At 42.3% G+C, this 24973-nt stretch overlaps 1 protein-coding gene across 3 annotated transcripts; it reads left to right on the top strand.

Moving 5' to 3' along the window:
- The first annotated feature begins 7161 nt into the window (after positions 1–7161).
- On the top strand, positions 7162–24729 carry LOC311033521 (charged multivesicular body protein 1b-like). Of its 3 annotated transcripts, none has more exons than XM_084041055.1 (8): positions 7162–7295; positions 8606–8703; positions 12243–12389; positions 18795–18863; positions 19051–19158; positions 20418–20461; positions 20690–20762; positions 23429–24729. In XM_084041055.1, the coding sequence occupies exons 1-8, from the start codon at positions 7280–7282 to the stop codon at positions 23471–23473; spliced, it is 600 nt and encodes a 199-aa protein (XP_083897181.1). In that variant the 5' UTR covers positions 7162–7279; the 3' UTR covers positions 23474–24729. The 3 variants fall into 3 exon arrangements, with proteins under 3 accessions (XP_083897181.1, XP_083897182.1, XP_083897183.1); XM_084041056.1 differs by lacking the exon at positions 7162–7295 and adding an exon at positions 10278–10395 and having other exon boundaries at positions 8643–8703; XM_084041057.1 differs by lacking the exons at positions 7162–7295; positions 8606–8703 and adding an exon at positions 10931–10979.
- Positions 24730–24973: the final 244 nt, after the last annotated feature.

A 24973-nucleotide genomic window follows, 5' to 3' on the forward strand; every position in this document is an offset into this window, starting at 1 on the left:
GAGTTCCAGCTGCTCTGACAGTTTTGCTGGATCTGAGAGTTCCTGCGGCTCTGTGGGCTTCGTCTTCTGTTTGGGATCTGTCTCATTTTTGTTTTCCTCCTGTTTGATTGATGAGTTTGATTGTGCAGTCTGCTGTGAGTGTTCAGTCTGGGGCGGTGTTCTGTCTGACTCTTGTATCTCATCATGGTGTTGGACATGATTGGTCCCGGCCCTCTCACTGCTAGCTAAATCTGTACCTGTGGACTCCAGCACCTCAGTCTCTGGGGCTTTGGGGTTTTCAGGCAGAGAGGGTCTGTCTTTACTCCGACTGTCCACAGCCTGATCCTGGACAGTGTCCAGCTGCTGCTGTGCCTCCTGCTGCAGATACGACTCCAGCAAGCGGTCCAGGATGATCTGGAAAGAGTCGACGCTGAACTCAAACTGCCTTCGGAGTGCGCTCACAAACTTGAGCTCCAGGTTTTTGCCACTGTTGTTGGAGAGGGAGATGAGGCTCCAGCGGTCGTGCTCGTTGAAGACCTTCACCATCTTCTGGACATAGGCCTCCTTCATGGTGGCGCTGCTGATGCGCTCCCTGTTCACTCCGGCAGGCAAGCAGTCCAGCAGGCAGCCAAGCACCGACTCCTTAATCACCTGGAAACAGCACAGGTCAACATGTTGACAACAATGAAAAATGATAGCAATATGGACTGTGTTATTACTTTGATTATGAGACGATATGAGTCTCTCGTGATTTTGTTTAGAGAAAAATAAAATCAATAATGTAGCACCAGCAGGATTGATCCAACCTTTTATGATAATATGATGATATTAAAGTATGAGTGCAAAATGTCAGTGATTAGAATCAGGATCAGAATCTATTGATGTATCTTTGGAAGTTAAGTACATTTACATAGTTGCTCTCTAGTTTCCCACCAATACAAACAGAATGTAAGAAATAGTGAAAATATAGAGATTGAAAAATTGTAAGCACGGAGTATGTATTATGTATTATGAATCAATACAGAATATTGCACCATCAATATCAGAGGTCTGGGGAACCAGATCTCACCTGGAAGTCCTCCTGCCTGGGCAGCTCCACTCCGAAGATGATGTCCAGGTCTTTGTAGCTGGTGCCGTTGTCTCGGACCAGGACGTGGCTGGCCATGGAGCCGTTGAGACGCACGTCCCTCACAGTGATCCCCTGTGTCTCCAGACGGGCCCGCACGGCGGTGATGATGTCCCGAGGACGCAGCTCCAACGTGGGGAAGTTCCCACGGCCGTGGATGGGTACCACCTCGGACAGCACCTCGTCCAGGATCTCCACCTGCTCGGCGTTCAGGCTGTGGAAGCGTTGACTGGGCCTTGTTTTAGACATACTGCTGCCTTTCTGCATGGTGGACAAAGATGCAGATGGAACAAGAGGTTATTGCAACTTCGGAACATGATGAAGTAAGGTTTCTATCAGTCTCTCCACATGGCTATAGAGTTAATATAACTCTGAGAAGTTATGTTAATGAATAAGTTATATTAACTAAGTATGTTAGAGTATGTCGTAATGCGCACACAACACACATACACACATACACAGATTATACACAGATGGAGATATGCACACTCACTCAATTACACGCACGCGCGCGCACACACACACACACACACACACACACACACACACACACACACACACACACACACACACACACACACACACACACACACACACACACACACACACACACACACACACTCCTCCCTGAAAGTCGGCTGCTGTGCTGCGAGTCACAGCTTGGCTGACAGCTTCTCCACAATGTTAATGTAATGAATGCGATGTCAGGCTGCCTGGCTGACAGGAGGAGCACTATGCACGTTCATCAGCAGCTCTGCATAAACACACAGTCTTCCACTCGGCTTGAATGCAAGGGTTCACAACAACAAACAGGAAGGGGAGGAGTTTCAACAGAAGTGAAGGATACGACCGAACCACATCACAGGATTGTTATTTACAGAGCGGTACTGACTGCAAATTAGTTCCCTTAATATGTACAATGGTAAACTACTTGACTTATCCTATAGACAAAACATTAAAAGCCAGATGTGAACCGTGTGTGTGTGTGTGTGTGTATGTGTGTGTGTGTGTGTGTGTGTGTGTGTGTGTGTGTGTGTGTGTGTGTGTGTGTGTGTGTGTGTGTGTGTGTGTGTGTGTGTGTGTGTGTGTGTGTGTGTGTGTGTGTGTGTGTGTGTGTGTGTGTGTGTGTGTGTGTGTGTGCCAGCCCCGTTCCAGGGCAGCGAGGGGGTTAAGTTGAATGAGTCATCGACAGCAGACTGCATTAATCACGCCAACGTCACTAATTAAAGACACACGTGTACTTTTGTGCACCGGCTGTGCGTGGAGCACATGGACGTTATAGAATAAAAACAACAACTCATATACACTCATGTGTTATGCCCATAAGTATTTATATAACATGCTTGTAAATAGAGCATGCACACAGACATACTGTACACAGTACAATCCTTTTAGTGTTCAAATGTATCCATTTGTAAGTCTGCCAGAGTTAGGTTAACATTAAAGATTTTACAGTATAGAGAATAGAGGCTATAGGCAGGATGGGCAGTGGACTGTGACTGACTGACTTTAATTGACATTAAAAGACTGCTGTAACGTAAATTGAAACAATGAGTGATTTGATATCAGCCAATTATTTTGTCTGGTTGGTTGTCGTGTCCCTGGGGGAGGTTCTGTCAGTTTGTAGACACGCACACGGATGGTGCTGCTTCCACATCCAAGATCCATTAATCAGTCTCTACAAACCAGAGCCAACCTTTTGGATAAATCGATCAATATTTGTCTCACCAAGTCATTCCCTGCTATACAGCCTCTGTATCGCAGACGTGTGCATGTGTGTGTACGTGTGTACGTGCGTGCTTGCGTGCGTGCGTGCGTGCGTGCGTGTGCACGTGTGCCTGTGTGTGCCTGTGTGCATCCGTTCATGCATGTGTGCGTGTGTGTGGGTGCACGTGTGTGCGAAAGTGTCTCATTGAGTGACTGCTTGTGGTTTGAGTGTGTGGCTGCACGTAATAGCAACCCATTATGATCTATTGTTTAGTTTAATCAATAATTATCACTGAGTGGTGCAGCTGAATACTGCTGATTGCTGTGATATGTCCACACACAGAGAGTAACTAATGAGTCATAATGAAGTGTTTTCTGCTACATCACACATCAGAGGGATTCAGCTATGGGACAGACAGTGTGGGTGTTATGGACAGTATTTACAGTGCTTATAAACCCCAGCTCCTAATGAACACACTCAACAGACACAATCTATAAGCTCAAGTTTTAGCCTATAGCACCCTCCCTTTTCACAGGGAATACACACAATATTAACCTATAAGAATTAGTTTGTCTTCCAAAGGAGACATTGAAGGTGTTTGTTTTCCTTATTGTGGGGAAGGCTTTCGCAGAAAATAGCGGATCTACAAGCTCACAAGCGTTCCCCACAATAACACAAAACAGAAAATACACCAGTATTGAGCCCTGAGGGACTCCGTTTACCCATATGAGGTTTAAGTGGTTAAGGCTTATAAAAACCACACACACAAAACAACAACAAAATAAATAACCTGCAACGCCTTGTAAACTGTTGTAGTTGAGTCATCAATCTGAATCTGCACCTTGAATCTCTGACAGGCAGCCACATTAACGAGGTGGGCTTAATTGGAGTTGTGCCAATTAAACACCAAACAGGAAGCCACATGCGACAAAACAATTAAGTAGCTACAAGGTGCAATAGCGAGAATCAAAACAGCAGACCAGACATATTGTAAGAAGAGCGCCTGGCAGTGTGTGTGTGTGTGTGTGTGTGTGTGTGTGTGTGTGTGTGTGTGTGTGTGTGTGTGTGGGTGCGTGGGTGCGTGCGTGCGTGCGTGCGTGCGTGTGTGCGTGCGTGTGTGTGTGTGTGTGTGTGTGTGTGTGTGTGTGTGTGTGTGTGTGTGTGTGTGTGTGTGCGTGCGTGCGTGCGTGCGTGTGTGTGTGTGTGTCTCTCCCCCCCCCCCCCCCCCCATCTTCTGCAAACTTGGAGCCGGAGGAGTGAGTCATCTATGAGGCGCATCGCCTCTGTGCGCAGAACATCCAGCCATCGTAAAGAAAGTCAACAAAGACCCAAACTGAGCTGGCTGATATAACACTTTAAGTGTTGTTTTAAAGTTGCTAGCATAAAGTCTCCAAGTAAATCTATACAATCATGCTCGAGTAAATATATATACCATATATTTATCATAGTAGCCTAGGCAGTCGGAACATTTAAGTTATCTAAAATTGTAAGCAACATAGGCTACAGTATCGATTGGCAACGAATGTATAAACTTCCAAAATCTATCACACAAATGATTAACCAACTAGCAGTAATTGTGACTCTATCATGAGAAAACATTGTGTCTAAGGCTGACCAGTTAAAATATCACGCAATAAAGTCTATAGGGCAGTGACTGGTTTATTAACAGTGCGTTTTTTACTGATCAGCTTAATTGACTGAATACTGACTGATTGATTGATTTATTGATTGAATATGAACTGTTTGCAAAACAAATAGAAAGTACAGTTCTATACTAAAGAATGCTAAAAGGATTGAACCCAAGAAAGCACTATGGCTTGTTTCCATTGGGGTTCTGTGTATTCAATTCATCGAAACATTTAATGACAGACACATATACAATACTATTGCAAAAACATCATATAAGCAAGTAGTAATCAAAAAGGGAAACGATGTGGTAAACAGTTTGGGGGGCTCACCTGTTGCCTTGACATTAAGGGGGAGAAACTTTAGTCTCCTGGATTCACAGCGCTGTTAAGTCTCTCTCAGGTATACAGGATGTCTTATCCACAGAGCTTCAGTCGGTGTGCGGGTTGCTCCTCTGCTCTGGGTCCTATGCTCTGTCTGTCCCTGTGTGTGAAGGATGGCGTCAGCCGGGGTCAGAGATGCGCCGAGGCACGGGCGCTGTCCGCGGTGCTGAAATGAAGAGTCTCCTTCCTGAGGAGTCTCTCTCTCTCTCTCTCTCTCTCTCTCTCTCTCTCTCTCTCTCTCTCTCTCTGCTCTTGTTTTTTCTCTCCACCGGCAGCGTAACGCAGTTTCCATGGCGACCTGCCGTCATCCCGGGTAGTCGAGGTGATGCGTGTGTGTGTGTGTGTGTGTGTGTGTGTGTGTGTGTGTGTGTGTGTGTGTGTGTGTGTGCGTGCGTGCGTGCGTGCGTGCGTGCGTGTGCGTGTGTGTGCATGCGTGCGCGCGCGTGCGTGCATGCGCTGACAACAATACTTCATCACACAACAAAATACATTTCTTACAGCACGAACGAACAGATTCGAGGTCGTTCATGATGATGAGATAAATAATAGACACTAAAGAATCACAATTACAACTAATTACACTTTCAAAATAGTGTGTCCCAAAAAAAGTGCTGTATAAACAGCTGATATGATGCAGCAATACGCATGATGATTGGTAAAGTATTTGAAAAGTAGCCTATAATGCTCACTGCATGCTTCCTTACAGCCGAGGGACATATTTTATACTCAAACAGATGATGTGGTATATTATTATTATTGTATTATTATGGGGAGCAGACAGACAGACAGTTATGTTCTAAATACTTTTTCATACACAAATAAACGCACGCACGCACACACACACACACACACACACACACACACACACACACACACACACACACACACACACACACACACACACACACACACACACACACACACACACACACACACACACACACACACACACACACAGAGTCATATAGCTTGTCGGTGTGTCCATATAGTATAGCTGCTATGAGTCATCCGCTCTGCTCCTGTGACCAAACGCAGCACACCCCGTCATTACCCCCCCCCCCCTCCAATGCCCCCCCCCCCTCCAGTGCCCCCCCCCACCCATTCCTCCACTCTCTCGATCAGTGACATTACCCCCCCATCACTTTCATTCTTCATTCCATTTAGATTTATTCTCCAACATCTTAAAGTCCAGACCACTCACACATCATCACTTAAGCAAAAGTATCAATATCAATACTGCAATAGAAATACTACTTTTTGTACTTCTATAAGTACATTTTGATACCAATACTTTTAAACTTTTACTCAAGTACAATTTTAATTCCGGACTTTTACTTGTAACAGAGTATTTCGACATTGCAATATTGATACTTTTGCTCAAGTACAAAATTTACTTAGAGTAGGCTACTTCCACCAATGATTATTTATAGATGGGAACTCGTCTGCTGTGGACGCGCGCCCCGCCCCCGTGCGTGGTAACGCTCTGTGACGTACAAGCGTGCGAGAGGAGGAGCCAGCGTGAGCACGTGAACACGCCGTCGACGTCGTGACGACTACGTGACGTCAGCGGAAATGCTCGCGAAAGAACCAGAGCCTTCTATTGGCTCTGGAAAGAACGAATCGAGTGTTACACCAGAACCGGTGGCAAGTCGAAATCTGTGACTCTGTAGCTCTGCTTTTAAAAGTTTGCCTTTTTGTTCCTTTTAGTTTGCAGTCAGGCCACATATTCTGGTGGAAAATATGTCAAGTTATTTTTTAATTGCATCGACACTTGGAATGTAGGTTAGTAATTTTCAGTGGTGTAAAGTAATTAAGTAGTAGAATTACTGTACTTAAGTACAATTGTTAGGTATCTTTTACTTAACTGGAGTATTTCCAGTTTTCTGTACTTTTACTTCTACTCCACTTAGTAAGTGGAGTCTCCACTACTAATATTTGAAAACTTTAGTTATACTAGTTACTTTGCAGATATAGATTATTATATTATAAAACATATATTAACCACTTTAGCCCTATTTTATACATAGACTATTTGAAAATAGCCCACAACACGTCGCATCTCCACACGTTGTGAGCTTGTAGATCTGCTATTTTCAAACATTTTAGTACTTTTACTTTTGGTATTTTAAGTATATTTTGATGCCAATACTTTTTTTGTTTTACTTTTACTCAATTAACATTTTGCACACAGGCCTTCTACATGTAACAGAGTATTTTTATATTGTGGTATTGCTACTTTTACTTAAGTAAAATATCTGAGTACTTCTTCCACCACTGGTCACTTTCCTTAGCGTCACAGATCTCATGTGGTCACCAATCTCGACATAACGCCGGGAAGAATCAAAACAAACAACTATTGGGACATCTGACAGAAACAGGGTGACTGCACGGCTTGTGTTATAATATATAATATAATATAACCGCCCATTTGTATCAGACACAAGACCAACTGTCAACATGTCGGCTATGGAGAGTATCCTTTCGCTTGGGTAATCAAACTAATTGATTGATATCGGTGCTTTACAGTAGAATAGGCTCTATTCACAGCAGCCATATTATGAAGACATTCACAGGTGTTACCAATGATACTAATGAAGGCTCTGTTCCATTCTGGTCAAACAGAGTCAGGGTGCTGATATTGTTGCATGTTGACTCACTGGAAACACCCTGCTACACCAGTGGGTCTAAAGTTGGGGTCCAGGGACCCTCATGGACTTCCAAATGGCCCCTTACGGGTGTGTAACTCTGAGAGTGTACAAATGGAACCAAATGGACCCGTACGGTAAGGGTCCATTTGGTTCCATTTGTACACTCTCAGAGTTATGGGGGTCGTGGAAACCACTGTGCTACACTAAAAAATTGAACAGAGCCTTCATTAGTATCATTGGTAACACCTGTGAAGGAAGTGATAATATGGCTGCTTTGCATAGAGCCTATAACCGTTATAGCCAGGGATAGTCATATAATTAAGATATTGCCCTCTTATCTGCTATGGTTATGGATAGTGGTGGTAAAAATACTCTAATTCTTTACTTCTTGTAAAGGTTATATATACAAATCTGCAAATGATGATGTCACTGGGTAGGCTCTGTAATACAGTGTTTGTGTGTACAGGATCAGCACCGTTTGGTTTTACATTGCAAGTGTATGTTGTGTATGTATTTGTGTTGAGTGAATCATTCCAGAACCTTTTGGAAAGCGGGCCCAGTTGAGATATACAGTAGTTGGGTGTCAGACCCAGCAGCACCCCTGTTGTGTGACATCTAGTTAGAACAGTGTTTTCCAAACCTTTTAGCTCAAGACCCAAAAGAAAAATGTGACGTTTGCCAGGACCCAAACTATTGAAAATAGCTGATCTATGATCACGTTGTGAGCTTGTAGATCTGCTATTTTCACCACTTCTTAAACTTATTTTATTTATTCATGAAAATTATATATATATATATTTTTTTTTAATTTATGAAATACTTTTGAAAAATATTGGAATTGTTTTTAATTGATGAAAAGTTTTTTTGTTTAAACCCTCTTTTAAATCTTTTGAAATATATATATATATATTTTTAAATGTGGGAAACGAAAGAAAAGATGGATATTTACTCGCGACCCATAACAATTGGTCCGTGACCCAAACATGGGTCCCGAGTCCGACCCACTGTTTGGGAAACAGTGAGTTAGAAGGTTATTCTCCTCATAGGAACCTATAGCAGAACTCTTGTTGTTTTGGGGACATGTTGTTGTCACTCTTCTATCCCGTTATGAAAGTCCTTCACCGTGACCTCACAGAGCACTTATTTAACCTCAAGTTTGCTGCCAAGGAGCTCCAGCGCAACTCCAAGAGATGTGACAAAGAGGAGAGGACAGAGAAGGCCAAAGTCAAGAAGGTAGGACAGTTTGAACACACCGGAAAAAAAATCCAGAGTGTTCATTTAACTCCGAGAGTGTTCCGGGTCCATTTGGTTACATTTGTAGACCCTCAAGAGTTACAGATGGATACATTTACACTGATGATTTTACTGTGTTAATATGACACGTTGAATCCATTTGTACACTCTTGGAGTTAAATGAACACTTGATATTTTACACTGCATGTTACATTATGCTGCACACTGACTGCACCCTTTCTGTAAAAGGTTATAGTAGGGTTCATTTATCAGTTTCATATAGAGCCTGTTTTTTAGTACAAGGGTGCCAACATTAGCTGCAGAACAGTTGTAACAATCCGTATACAACCGTCCAGAAATATATGTGCATATTTGTATATATGTCTTGAGTTTTTATTTAATTTATAGGGGTGTTATTCTTGGTTTTCTGGTCTGTCTATCTTTATTCTCCTACCTGCTTTGGGACTACAGATGTAAATTAGCATTCTTGCTAACTCCGGCATATTTACATCTTATATGTTTCATACACATGTTAATTAACATGTTTTGTCCCTATCAGATAAACAAATAAAGTAAAATAAAATATTAAAATACTAGCTTCTGTAACTACAGCATTTCGGCAGTTTTTGATGTGATAAAATGTAGGAGCTCTTCATCTTTCCATTTAATTTAGACCATGTATCGGCCAACCCTTTGGTAATTCAATTTAAATTATAAGGAGCATAACTCGTGCAGGAAAAAGAAAACATAACACATTTCATAATATGCACAAAACTTTTATTTGGGGAAAATAGGTTCGATAGATAGATACCTTTTATTGATCTCGCAGGGGAAATTCAGGCGCCAGAGACAGCACAGCAGTAAAAGTTACAGATACAGGGCAAAGAAGTTCAGTAGGTACAGAAGAATGCAAATCGATGCGAGAGTGGGTTCTAGCCAACACCAACTCTGTCAGGACTCCTGGATCGCTGCCCTCCACACTCTCCTATCTAGCATCAGGGTCTTGAGCTATGGACGAATCCACAGAGCGCTGCCTGTAGCTGTGTTGTCGCGGTGCGGAGCGGCACCCGCCTGGCACCGCAGTTATGACTGCCGCTCTGTGGATTCGTCTATACAGTGTTGTTAGCTAAGCTTTCGCGCCGCAGTACATCTACGCAAAATCGATTGGATGGGCCAGCTTTCTATGTGGCCCACCCGTGGCTGTGCCCCTGCGTCTACGTGCTTTGTGCTTTTCCTGGCTTTGCCCTGGGTTGGCTCCCATAGTGTCAGTTTGCTTGCCTCTAGTTGCGGGTGCCTGACGCAGTGCCCTGCCAGCATCATCTTTCTCTCTCTGACGTTGTCTGTGACCCGTGGTAGGTCCCCGTAGAGGACCACGTTTCTGATGTGGTCCGTCCATGTGACACCTAGTGCCATTCATAGCATTCTTGTGTAGACTCTATCCAGGGCCATTTCCTGTTGTGCTGTGAGGGTCCATGTCTCAGCCCCATACAGCAGTATTGACTCCACTGTAGCTACGAACAGCCGCCTCTTGAGGTCTTCTCCCATGATTTCAACACTCTCCTTATCCCATGCAGGGCATTCCAGGCAAGCGTTCTCCGGACTTTCAGGTCCTGTCCCGTTGAAGCAGTCCAGGCCCCGAGATATTTGAAGTCCTTGACTGCCTCGAGCACCGTCCCGTCGGCAGTGGCAATGGTTTTGTCCTCTGTGTTAAAGGAGACATCAGGACATTTTAAGTGTTATCTTTGATGTGTCGCTAATCACTCACCAACATTGAAATGGTCGTTGAGTTATTCCCAGAGAGTCCCCTTCGTCCCGTCTAACGACCCCCTCCGTTGGCATAATGGAAGCCTGTGGAAAGCTGAAATTCGCCTATTTTAACAAATGCAAAGTCTGTTTTTTTTCTCCTAGTACTCATTGTGGAGTCTCATGTCCGGATGTCTCCTTTAACTGTCAATACTTTAGTTTTCTTGGCGTTGAGAGGCCGATGCACTCTGTTTCTACTGCCAGTTGTAGTTCCCTTCCTTTCCCTGCTGTATCCAAGACTAGAGCAATGTCATCTGCGTAGTCGAGGTCAGTAATCATGATGGGATGTACTCGCCTTCACTTCCTCGGGACCAGTGTGAACCCCTGGCGGGAGTGGGTAAGGGGTAGAGTGGCCGGTAGAGCGGCCGGATGGGAACTGCGCGGTTCCCAGTTCGATCCCGGGCTCCCCCAGAGTTGGTGTCGGAAGTGTCCTTGAGCAAGACACTGAACCCCTAATTGCTCCAGATGAGCAGGTTGGTGCCTTGCATGGTTTCCTCCGCCATCGGTGTGTGAATGTAATGCACAATCTGTGTAAAGCTCTTTGGATAAAAGCGCTATATAAATGCACCATTTACCCTTTACCATTGCCTCCTCCCAGCCTTTTGATTGTGAGTCTCAGGGCATGGTCCATGGCTTTAATGAACAGGAAGGGGGCCAGTGTGTCACCCTGTAGGACGCCCGCTAGGATCTTAAAGCCTTTGGTGTCACCGTCGTGGGTTTGAACCTTGGCTGTAACTTATCTCTATCATCAGTAGAATAACATCCCAAAAAAGACACACCCTCATAGAAATATTAATACATGTATACAGACGTATTACCCTATATAATCATCCTGCCTGATACAGAACAAGAAAAGAGTATTATATTTTTTAACCAGGGACTATATTTCCACAAATATAGTTCAGATGTACGTATGTTGGCTGCTCTAAATTTTCTCCATATTGCGAAATAGCAAATATATTTTATTTGAAATATGAAATACTGTTTAATCCAATGTGACTGTCAGCAGGTTTGATTGGTATTTGACACAATATGATAGACAGCTGAAGGGAACAGCGAAGGTACAGAGTAGTTTTGGATGATAATCAGAGTGGGAGGGGTCTACTGTGTGTCACTTCCATTTTAGATCGGAAACACATTGTATTCCCTCAACCTGAAACATTAGCCACGACAGCCATTGATTTCCAATGCTCAGCACTGTCCCTCGTGACCTCACCTCATGGAGTAGAGATGTAAAATGATATTATTTGTTTTGGCTTTTTATGATTTATTTCAGATAGAAGATACAGTGAGAGAGGGACAGGAAAAGCGGGAGAGAGAGGGGGGATGGTAAAGCACCTTGGGTTGTTTCCGAATCAGGGTCAGCTGCAAGAAAGACTAGTATAGACTTAACTATGCTCTTCCTCAGTGATCCACCAGGGCACCGCATATAATACCTACTTTAAAAGAGATCACTTTGGGGTGCTGACCAAAAAAAAACGAAATTGCATACAAATGGGGCACTACAGCACTGTTACAGCAGTGTTTTAACAGTTCAAATGGCCATAACTCGGTAACCATTGCTCTGATCAGCGCAATACAGGACTGGATTTGAAGGCAGCTTTAGTGGCCTGAAAATCTAGTATCATTATGTGTAGAAGTACGTCATACCAGCCCGTTGCGGCCCACGTCAGGCGCCTACCCCCTCCTCGGGGAGAGGAGTAAAGTTGAATCTCATCTTGTCTTGTGTCTTTCAGGCCATCCAGAAGGGTGACATGGAGGTGGCCAGGATCCATGCAGAGAACGCTATCCGTCAGAAGAACCAGTCCATTAACTTCCTGAGGATGAGCGCTCGGGTGGACGCCGTGGCCGCCAGGGTTCAGACTGCGGTCACCATGAACCAGGTCAGAGTCACGTGTCAACACTGACATCACAGCTGTCCTGTGAGGGACTTAACCCATTAAAGACCTGAGGCCGATTCTATCTAAATGCCAGTAGCATCAGTAGTTATCACACTTTAAAGATTTATAAAAAATGTTCAAAAATAGCAGATGTGCAAGCTCGCAGCGCGGCACAAAGTGACCCGCTGTGAACTTGTATATCTGCTATTTTTTAATAGCCAACGCAAAAATCTAAAATGGCACAGATGCTTTCCCGGTTTTAAACCCTATATCCTGGGTCTTCAACAGGTCTGGGACCCCTAGGGGGTCCTCAGAGTTACTCCAGCGGGTCCGCCAATTCTTTGTGCGATAGGAACGTTTTTGTTTTGTTTTAAACATTAACAACTTGAACCCTCCCTATTCTGGGGGTTACATTTGCCGCTGCGACACGTCGTGAGTTTGTAGATCGTCTATTTTCGGCAAAGAGGTTTGATATAGACACCAAACCTCTTTGCCGAAAATAGCCAAGGAGGAAAAAAGAGCGAACCAAATACAGAGCCAAAGTTCAGTATTAAGGTTTTAAGTGGTTAAATCATTGAAAATACACATTAACATGAATCCAACGTGTTAATAGAAAAGATAAACAAACAAGCGAAGCTATTCAAATCTATGAAAAAAGTTTAATCTGCAATGTATTTTTTTACACTATGCAGTGGGGGTCCCTGCCTCTCTCTCGGCTAAGGGTCCCGTGGCCTGAAAAATGTTGAAGACCCATTTCAAATGGGGGTCCATTGGTCCATGGGGAACCATCTTAGCATCCTAACATCCACAATGCATGGATGTTAGATGTTTCAAAGTTGAAACCCACTGGAGAACCTGTCCCCAACAGCACCATCAGTATATACTCCATAACTGCCTTTTTATGTCACTCCACACCCACTCAATTTCCTGGTGAGCTCCTCCAAAGCAAGCAGAGACTCGGTAGCTCCCGGGAACAAACAATACAATACTTGTTCTGGCGCCATTCTATTGTGTAAACGCTACAAAAACAGCCCACTATTCACAAAATCCACCATGCACACCCACAATTACTTATTAAAAGGGATGACATGTTTTGTAGCAAAGCTAATTAGTTAGCGTTGGCAGCGTACACAATGAAAGGAACTTTCCTGCCAGGATTTGGTGCATATTTTGCAGACTTAAAAATGTGCGTGATTGATCATGTTTGGATATCCGTGCATTCTTGCACTAGTTCAACAATTCTTCCCTCAGAATTATTTGTCTTGAGGCACAGCCATAGAGTTCTAATAGAATTCTAATCTAACTATGGTCACAACTACTCGATGTGGTTGGTCGCTGTACAAGCAAAGCATTCAATGAACCGATTGAATGAATGAAACTCTAGTGTTGCCAGCCATTATGATGTTGGCCAGTTACTGAGAGGGGGAGGTTGGATAACAAGAATGATGAAAGAGTGCTACCTGGAGGCCTGTGCACAACGCAGTCAGAGAGCACACAACACCATGCCTCTTTGCTCCTCTGTTTTTCTCTTTGCTAGTGTTTGCTTAAAAAGGTTTTAGGTCTTACTAGACTACATACATATACAGCCTTTTATAGAACATTTGTGTCCAGCTATCTCAGTTGGAAGAGCACTCGCCTTTGGACCACAAGGTTCAGGGTATCGGGGTATGTATGAGTAGCACGGCTAGGGTACAGTAACTAAGTTAAGTACTGGGAGCTGATACTGTAGGTGTTGGCTTTTTACACGATTCCTCGTACAACAAGTATATAGGGCTTATGTGGTTAGGCACTTTTCAGCTTCATTCACCTTCAATGTATCCTTGAAGCCCTAATTGAGCACCCACAGTGGGCGGTGAGGTTTGTTATCCTCTAGTCTAGTGTAAAGGGCATGCCACACCCAGAACATAATTTGTTACTATGTGAATGTTTTGTGTTTCTTACCAGGAAGCGGCCGCATTGGGCTGTGGCATTAACCCATTAAGACCTGAGGCCTTCTAAATCCTTTTCAGTTTTCTGAAAAACATATGTTTTATAATGTATCAGTGGTGCTCAAAACGTTTTCATGTCAAGGACCCCCAAAATGATATGTATTTGGCCGTGGAGTCCCATCTCAGAATATTTTGTTACAGGGATCTCAAAAGCAAATTTCAGTTAAAAATGAAAAAAAAAATAGAAAAAGATTTGCACACATTTTCACGATTAAAAAAAAGTAGCAGATGAGCTTGTGTATCTGCTATTTTTGAATAGCCAACGCAAAAATCCAAAATAACACTGATGCTCTCCCGGTTTTAATGGGTTAATAGAGTTAGGTTTGTGTCTCCAGAGGGTGATGGCTCAGTGAAATGCAATCTCTTGGTTTCCCTGCAATACTTAACGTTAGAGAACGTTTACCATTTCTGAAACATTACCAGTCAAATCCACAGAAGAGGGGGTGAAAATGACTCACTGCAAACCGCAGCTTCCGTAGGGTAACAACTATGAAACATCATTACTGAGTTAATGATGCTTGGCCCTCCTTGTGCACGATAGCCCTTTTGTTGATTTACATAATTATTATGCACGATTCTATTTAAAAAGAAAAAAACCCTAGGACAGGACAGACACTAAAAGTGTCTTTCCTTTCTTTTTTTTGGGAAGATTAGCATGTATTTAATATGCTTTTTGTGTGATACCGAGTAGGCAGGACAGTTTTGCCACACACACACACACACACACACACACACACACACACACACACACACACACACACACACACACACACACACACACACACACACACACAGTGTGCATAGAGGCATGGAGCATGTGTGGACCTGCTAGTCATAAACAGATGAAAGCTAAACCGGACATCCACAGGTTTAATTACATTACTGCACGATACAGTCACCTGAAAATAAAGACAAGTTCTTCGTGGGTGATGTAGGCCTATGCCTGAACCAGGCTGTCATAATGATCAATTACATTTCAAATCACTTTTATATTAAAGTAAAAAGAGTTTTACAACAGTATGTCTTACTTAGAATGCCATGGGTATGTTTTAATGCAGAGTTTTACAGTAGATCAAATTAGATGTTACTTTATTGTTCCCAGAGGGAACTCTAGGATGACTCATACAATGTTGAACATAATTCAGCAGTACATATAAGACTACTCAGGAAGTAGAGTCGTCTCCTGGCCTGTACTGTATATGTTTACAGCCCATTCCAGTTTATTGTCCGGATGCAACCCAATGTACTTGTATGATGGTGCAGCTGGTTGACAAACAGTCACATGGTATGAGTGACTCAGACACAAAATACAATATTTTTCTTTAGTCTTTAACCCATTCAATCCCGGAACGCATCTGCAAATGTTTTCTGAAAACCAATTTATGGTTTGCAATAATCTCAGTGGTTCTCAAACTTTTTCATGTCGCGGACCCCCAAAATATCTAGTTCCAGGGACCCCCAGAATCAAAGATTTGAGTTACAAATGTTTGCTTTAAAAATATATATATTCAATGATTTGCACACATTTTTAAGATTTTTCAAAAATAGCAGATCTACAATATGAGCTATATATATATCTGCTATTTTTGAATAGTCAAAGTATAAATAATGGTTAAAGTGGTTACACAGATGCGTTCCCGGTTTGAATGGGTTAAACTCTTGAGCCCTATTTTATACTTCGTCATACAACGATCTACAAGCTCACAACATGTCACATTGTGATGTATTGTGAGCTTCTTTTTTTGTGTGCAAAATGTGGGATTCTGAGATATTTCTCTCCATAAAATGAGAGTGAACTTCCACTTTCTCGATCACAGAGCACAGAAGCAACAGAAAAGGTGTTCGCTGCCCACCCATTTCGGCTGCCGTGTTAATCCATTAAGACCGGGAATGCATCTGTGTCATTTTAGATTTCTTTGGCTATTCAAAAATAGCAGATATACAAGCTACGAGCTTGTAGATCTGCTATTTTTGAAAAATCTTGAACATTTGTGCAAATCTTTGAATGCATATATTTTTTACTAAACACGCTAAACATTGTTTAACTAAAATCTGTGCTTCTGGGGGGTCCCTGGAACAGAATATTTTGATGGCGATCGGCGGCCAAAAACATAACATTTTGGGGGTCCTTGACAATAAAATGTTTGAGCACCACTGATATTATTGCAACTATATCAGTGTTACTTGCACTATTGTATATAGTTTTTCAGAAAAATTAAGACATTTGTTGAGACATTTGACAGTTACAAATGTTTCTTTCAAAATGATATATTATATATTATAGGCACTTGGTGCCTCGCTATGAGCTTGTTTATCTGCTATTTTTTAATAGCCAAAGAAATCTAAAATGACAGAGATGCGTTCCCGGATTGAATGGGTGAAAGAAAGAATTCACATTCACTTAATGTTATATTATCAATCATTAAATTCTTAGTGTTGTGCCAACTATTTGGGGGCCCACTTGCAGTACGCTCGCGGCCCACCAGTGGTCCCCGGCCCACAGGTTGAGAAACACTGAGTTAAAGTATACAACCCAAGGTTCTACCAAAGTTATCAAACTTTTTTTTTTAAAGTTGCTTTAATTGGATAACTATTACATACCGGTAATTCTATATTAGTTTGCTCCTCACTTCTGTGGATAGACTGGCAGCCTATCCGACATTGCACTGTTTAATATGTTTCTTATAAAGACGCCTACAGTTCATGAAATAAAATCTAATAATGTACAGTGAATATTGGAGAGCAGTGAAATGTTATAGCCTAAAAGAATATTGGGACATGGAAGAAAACTGATGCTTTATATACTCTATATAATATTATTAAACCTTTTGGAAAATGTTGTAGCAGATCTAAAATCTCACATTACAGATACGATACGTGTCCTTGTGATCGGCAATTTTTTTTTTTTTTTTTTTTTTCATTTAATTGAAAATCTCAATTTCAATACAGCAATGCATTGATATTAAAAATAAAATGAACTTTGTGATTTCTACTTTTGAATTCTTAAGTATGTAAGTAAATGGAATCACTACTTCCGGTTTCTCGGCCACAGAGCTCAGAAGCAACAGAAAAAGTTGCCTGACAACCTTAGATGTCATGGTCAGGTAGCTACAGTTAGAGATGGGGTTCTTTTCTGGGGGGCTTTACTGGATCAGGGGGCGCTTGAAAATATCAAAAGCGTACTTTTAAAAGCAAGTACTCCAGTACTGTAACTCAAGTCCAGATTTGACCAACTTTCACGTGTAGTTGAGTAATATTTGACCCGCAGTATCTATACTTTGACTCAAGTACTGGAGTTGAGTACTTTGTCCACCACTGATTAGGAGTAGTGGACAGCAAGCACCCAACTGCAGCCGTAAGAACAGTGTGCCACTGTCAGGACTATGTCCATACTTGTCTTTTGGTGTGGGAGGAAAGTATAATCCCACGTGAACACCATGAGAACAGGCAAACTCCACACAGAAAAGGCCCTAGTCGGGTTCAAACCCACGTCCTGTTCCTGTGAGGCAAGGCAACAGTGCTAACCACTGAGCCACCGTCCCGCCCCAAGTAGCACAATGTCCTTGAATCAACCAATGAATCAACCACTGGAATGGTGGGATTTGACCAGGAGGCCCTTCAGTGTCGGACACTTCCCCAGGCCTACATAGAGCTGGGTAGACTGCTTGGTAGACATGGAGAGATAAAGATGCACAAGTGACACCTAGTGGCCGTGCAAGAACATTGACTTTTAATCTCTTCATTTTAATATTGTCATCAAACGGTCAGTTATGTTTCCACTAAATTGTCGAGTGAATTTGAAGTGAAATAACAAAAAATGTGCAAATCAGACACATTTTTATCTATTGAACTGATGAAAACTGAATCTATAACAGTATCCATCCTCTATTTACTTGCGTGCTAGTTATATTATCCAGATGTTTTGTTACTTGTTCTCTTGAGGCTATGTATGTTATTTAGATAGTGTGCTATTTAGACAGACGCTAGGTTTGATGTCTGTCCTAGTTACTTTGTAGCACTTGTTTTCTTAGCACTATATTTACTGAACAGCTTACTGTGTTGTTTGTTGACTAGGGTTCATGCCTCTTACTTTGATCTTGCACTTTGCAGTTGCTGTATTGGATAAATGCCTCAAATTGGTTATGGAAAACACACATGCATGAGGAAAATTAATATGTATCACTTAATTGCTTTATTGACCAAAACAAATCCTCCTAGTGTAAATATAAAAAAATGTAAAAACTCGTCATTTCCTTTCGGGTTTTCTATGCATGGTGAGCTTGTAGATCTGCTATTTTTGAAGATTTTTTTAAAAGTTGGGAAAACCTTCACCCATAATGACATGCCCAAAATAGGGACTCCAGGTTGAAAGTGGTTTAAAAAGTGGTACAAAGCTGATAAGAGATTGTTGTTTGTCCAGGTCACCAAGTCTATGGCTGGAGTGGTGAAGTCTATGGACGCTACACTGAAGAACATGAACCTGGAGAAGGTACAACACATGCACGCACGGATAGCTGTAGATCAGCTGAATAGCTGATCTACAAGCTTGTAGATCAGCCATTTCCACTGAATATCCCCTATTTCTGCTGAATGTTCACCGAGGGTTCATTTGGTTAAAGCTGGTCTCTGGAAGGGGTCAGAAGACATTTTGACAACCTCTGTATATCTTCATGCAGATCTCTGCTTTGATGGACAAGTTTGAGAACCAGTTTGAGACTCTGGACGTGCAGACAGCCCAGATGGAAGACACCATGGGCAACACCACCACCCTGACCACACCACAGGTAAAGTTCTGCTGGTAGTAACACCTCCCTGACCACACCACAGGTAACATTCTTCTGGTAGTACCACCACCCTGACCACACCACAGGTAACATTCTTCTGGTAGTACCACCACCCTGACCACACCACAGGTAACATTCTTCTGGTAGTACCACCACCCTGACCACACCACAGGTAACATTCTGCTGGTAGTACCACCACCCTGACCACACCACAGGTAACATTCTGCTGGTAGTACCACCACCCTGAAACCACAGCTAACACACCTGGGGGAAAGACACACACGCGCACACACATAAATGCAGACACATTAGATTGTGGTGTGATTAGATTGTGGATTATGCAGGTATGGTTTAACCAGCACGTAAGGTTCACCTAAGTTCCCATCCAAATGTTGAACACATTTTTTGCATATTTCCAAAAAGTAGGCAGAAGCACATTTGAATCTATGTGCGTTTCCATCAACTGCAGTTATGGAAATGTTCTGAAGAGTATCAAGATAACATAAAAACACAAATGGTTATGAGTGTTTGCATTTACGGTCTATGCATCTAATGTTGGTTTCACTTGGTATAGTGGTCATCATAACAGTATATCAGCTATACATGACACTGTAGAGCTGAGAGAAGCAACCAGAGGTCTTTGACCATGAATGTCGTCCACTTGGTCAAAAAACTTGAAACCTTTTTGCCCCTTGTTCACTTGTCGGTTCATTGTTCATTGATTATCATCATAATTTATTATTATAAATATCTGTCATCATTTATTATTATTTCAAATGTATTATTAGAAACATTTGTGGATGTCACTTTTCATTACATCCTTTTATTGCTACGCCAAGTTTTCCACCTCGGCCTCAAGTAGAAAAGTGTTTCTGTGATATTTAGATATTGTTTCCGCCAGAATGTTTGCCATTTGCATTCAGCTTTTCTTGTGTGTAAATTCAATATTTGCATAAAAGCAGGAGGGTGGATACTCCACTACTGTGCTTTACTTTGTGTAAACTCTGCATTTGTACATCCATGTTATGCACGTTGAGTTGGCACCCAAACCGGAAGAGCAAGAATACTAACTTGTTTCGGGTTTTAGGACTACAAACTGATGCACTCTATAAGAAGTGCCATGATGTACGTAAGACTTGAGAGGTCAGACAGCCCAAGAAGAAAGCCAAGTATCACATTAGTTAAAGTAAATCAATGAGAGGTCTACGTGTCTGCATTGACTGGTTTGTGAAAGGCCTGTTTGTTTGTGTGTTGCACAGAATGAAGTGGACACGTTGATGCACGAAATGGCGGATGAAGCTGGGTATGTGTCACACAGACACACACACTCACTCACTCACTCACTCACTCACACGAAAACACACACACACACACACACACACACACACACACACACACACACACACACACACACACACACACACACACACACAGTAACAAAATAAATTCAGCTAAATTCCCTCACAGCCCACTGTATCGGAGTGACATGCTGAATGAAGTGCTGAAACATTTCTGTGTATTCTGTTGTCAGGTTGGATCTCAACATGGAGCTTCCTGAGGGTCAGACAGGCTCAGTGGCTTCCAGCGTGGCTTCCACAGAACAGGTAACACACACACACACGCACGCACTCGCGCTCGCGCACACACACACGTGTGGATGTACACACATGTACACGCGAGTACATGCACACACACTCGCATGCATACACATACTTTTTCCCCTTCCACACTGTGGAAAATGTACACTTTTGTCTTATTTCTATTCCAAAAATAGCAGATTTACAAGCTAAGCTCACACAACGTGTTACGATGTGTTGTGAGCTTGTACAGTAGTATTTTCATACTGTCATACAACAAAGTATGAATCAGACTTAAGTCCCTGCTGTCAATTTGACTATTGTAATGCACTTTATTTGGGTATCAGCAAACAAAATATACAAAGACTGTTACAAAACGCTGATGCCAGGCTTCTGACACTAAGGGAAGTGGGCATATTACACCACTGCTGCCTTTCACTAGTTACCCGTGAGTTTTAGAATTGATTTACATATTTTCCTGCTTGCTTTTAAAGCCCTGAATGGTCAGGCTCCTGCCTACATTTGTGATCTTTTAACTCCCTATGAGCCTGGTTGCTGCCTGATATCCTCCATCAGGGCCCTACTAAAGGTTCCAAAGTCTTGGCTTGTCCTTGTCTTTTAAATCTCTTCTTAAAACTCATCTTAGTTTTTTTTTAAACTTATCTTAACCTTGGATTTAACTCGCGTTTATTATCTGTTTTGACTGTAGAGCACTTTGCAACTTATTTTTGAAAGGTGCTAACTGCTATAACAGTTATTATTACTACAATAATAATTTGTGACAAATAAAGCGGAGTGGCACAGCATACAACTTTGGGTCATTCAACTATTTCAGTAAAAAGCATAATATTTTGGAATGTACAAACTTGTATGAAACGATTAATGAAAAGTTAAACACCAAATCTGCCATATTGATTTGATTGTACATTTGCGTGCACATGCACATGGGGGACCCTAACCCTAACGGGGGAACATAGAACCCGGGGAACATAGGGATGACCCCGCACATGGACATGGACATGGACTCACAGATAGAGCAAAAGACACAGTTGAACACAGACATACCCATAGAAACTATCCACATGCAGGCACACAAACACACACACACACACACACACACACACACACACACACACACACACACACACACACACACACACACACACACACACACACACACACACACACACACACACACACACACACACACACACACACACAATTGTAAATAAAGTAAGTATTCGCATAATAAACATAGCCTATTTTGCCATGGTTTAGTGAGCATGTGCAACATGTGATGTAATCATTTTTATAATTTTGTCATGTACAGGATGTTATAACTTTTTATGTGTATTTTAAGTAGAATGTTTTTCATGACCTCATAATACTACTACTACTAATAAAAACAACCAGGGACAGAGGTTGTCGTGCGTGCATTAGCCTTGGCTAGAAACCCTACGCAATACATCTGTTTCATGTTATTGTAACTTGTTACAATGATATTTCCATTGTCCAAATAAACAAACAACCCCCCCCCCCAAAAAAAAAGTAATTTGGAGAAGAATCAGTCCATTAGTCTTGTGTCAAAGACGCGTGCAGCGTCCCCCCCCCCCCCCCCCCCCCCCCACACTCTCAGTAGCCCCTACTGTGCGGGGCCCTTTTCGCTCTACATTAGAAGAGTTGGGAGCGGTGGCCGTTTTCACATTCTAATACAGACCGAATACCCCATTTCAGCACCAGGCTCAGTGGCTTGCCTTGTTAATCACTAGACTACGAACCCAAACCTCATGGGATCGACTGCCGCTGACGACACTACTTTTTCCAACCGAGGACTACTTTATTTCGCCGATAAAGTATAGTTTTGGACCACGACGGAGGGGCGCAGTCTCAAGCGAACTTGAGTCACGTAAGGCACCACCAAGCGTGCCGTGCTGAACGTTATGAAATTCGCTTGAGCCTACTCAGCCCCATGCATCCGAGTTATGTACCGATAGGCACATAATCGTAAATTATTGCCCCCCCCCAGACAATGCCAGCACCGAGCATTATTTTCCACCACGGAATACTGTCCTCCTGGAATGTCAGGCTCTCTCCCCTGACCCCCGCTACTGAGAGCGGGGGGAGAACACTGGTTGCGTCAAAGACAGTGATGTTCATAGCCCTGTGTCCTGCGTCTCTGATGCATAATTTTAAGAAAGGACGCATCAAACAAACCATTGCGGAGTCCACGGGACACATACTACTTTATCCTGCTATGTTATGAACTAATTCAGCGCTTACTGTATAATGTGGGTCATTCCCTTATTAATATTACCGGTATACCAAAAGACAACGTGAATGCGCCTGTGGTACTCGTCTTCTTCTCTCCAGAGTGGCTGCCTCTCTCTACACAGGTAGCAAGCCCCCCCCCCCCCCCCCCTCCCTCTCCGCTGGCTATATGTATTTATAGTTCGTTGAACGGCCGTGTTGCTCACCGAAACGCTGATGTGCCGTGCGGCCCGCAACACGTAAATCATTATTTATCGGTGCGACACAAGCATAAATCTGACTTAAATAAATGATTTGAAGGGAATCCCGCTTAAAGAGGTGTTTAATGTTGTGTTGTCAAAGTAATGTTGACCCCATAGGTTGAACTGATCTAAGTGATCTTAGGTTTGATGGTCTGACCTGCGTTGTGTTTTATGTGTCGTCAGGATGAGCTTTCCCAGAGGCTAGCCAGACTGCGGGACCAGGTATAGATGAAGAGGAGCACACCGAGGAGGAGTATGAATCGCATGGAAATTATTGGTAAACTATTATAAAGAGGAGATCAATGAACCAAGTGCCAGGCGTATGTAGGATACAACAATGCAACCTCCTTACTATGTTCGAGATCCCCAATCTCACGAGGAGATAACCTCTCTCATGAGGAGATCTCCTCTCTCCCTTTGAGTTTCAGGTTTGTTTCTTTACATAGGAACAGTATTTAGAGTGTCTGTAACTCACTATACCTCCTCACTCTGAGTTCCTGTGTTCAAGTTGATTTGCACACATTTATTATATATCAGTATTATTATTGTTATTATTATTATTATGAATTGTTGTTGTTAAGGATGTCAAACATCCATCATAGGTTATCATCGATCATAATGGAGACCATTATGTTTTTTCATGACCAAATTAATTATCCTGGGATTGTCCCTTGGATAAGTGAAATACGGAAGTTACATAAAATAATGATTTATTTAATATTAAGATCAAGAAGTGAACAAATTTAGGGCATTATACCTAAACCTCTGTTTAGATTTTATGTTTCTCCATGTGAAGTCATATTGCTGAAAGCCTGCTGTTCAGGTGGTTTGTTGTGTACTTGCATGACAGAAATGTTTAATATCACTGTATGCTTACTAAAAAGGTTCTGTACGGAACCAAAACAACGTTGCTTCATACTGTACATGGACCTTAGAAAGGCTTCAAAAGGGACCATGCGAGTTCTTTATAAAGAACTATGGTTCAATAAAGAGCCTTGGTATGGACTCCATGTGCATGCCTGGTTTGCGTGTTGCTCTGAAACCGTTATAATTGAAACCGTTGGTATTTGAGCCCCTTTTCAACCAAAAGGTTCAAGGAACCTTTTACCTACTGGAACCACAGAGTTGTTGAACTTGAGTTAGTGTTTGCAAGATGAAGATTAGGTGTGAAGATAAGGTTATTTAGGATGCTGAGAATACCGCAAAAACTGCTATACTATATTATGCATATTTATAACTTTCCTTAGCTCTTCCATCTGCTGTTCGGTTAGTTTAGTTGGTAGAGCGCTGGCCGTCTACCTCATCCATCTCCCAGTGTGTCCAGATATATTGTTGCCGTTCACTTATGCACCAACCTCACCAAGTCAAATTCCTTGCAAATACATCCTACTTGGCTAATTTATTTGTAATTCTGATCATACATTTAGTCGTAAATATCTGTAAAAATCCATGTATCCAGTGCTTTCCTGCTGTGTAAATTATATATTAGGAAAAAAAAGTAATCAGTATCAAGGTGCTGTGCACAGCAATCTAAATAATATTTGTCATATTTCTGTCCTACATGTTCACTTTGTGTCCCCACCAGGACCACTCAACCATTAAACCAAACGTTTATTGAATTTGTAGATTTGGAGATTAAAAAATAAAAGCTTTGGACATGGTTCGTCAGCAGAACTGGTGCCACAGCATGAAGGAATTATAAGGATCTTCTCTGTAATTGGACTTGAC

The sequence above is a fragment of the Gymnoscopelus microlampas genome (assembly GCF_963454915.1).
Source record: "Gymnoscopelus microlampas genome assembly, chromosome: 18".
NCBI lineage: Eukaryota > Metazoa > Chordata > Actinopteri > Myctophiformes > Myctophidae > Gymnoscopelus > Gymnoscopelus microlampas.

What these genes read in the sequence shown, in the direction of transcription:
- LOC311033521 (XM_084041055.1), top strand. An exon ending in AGAAGGCCAAAGTCAAGAAG is followed by an intron (nt 8,704 to 12,242) that starts GTAGGACAGTTT and finishes TGTGTCTTTCAG; the next exon opens with GCCATCCAGAAGGGTGACAT. An exon ending in AGAACATGAACCTGGAGAAG is followed by an intron (nt 18,864 to 19,050) that starts GTACAACACATG and finishes ATCTTCATGCAG; the next exon opens with ATCTCTGCTTTGATGGACAA.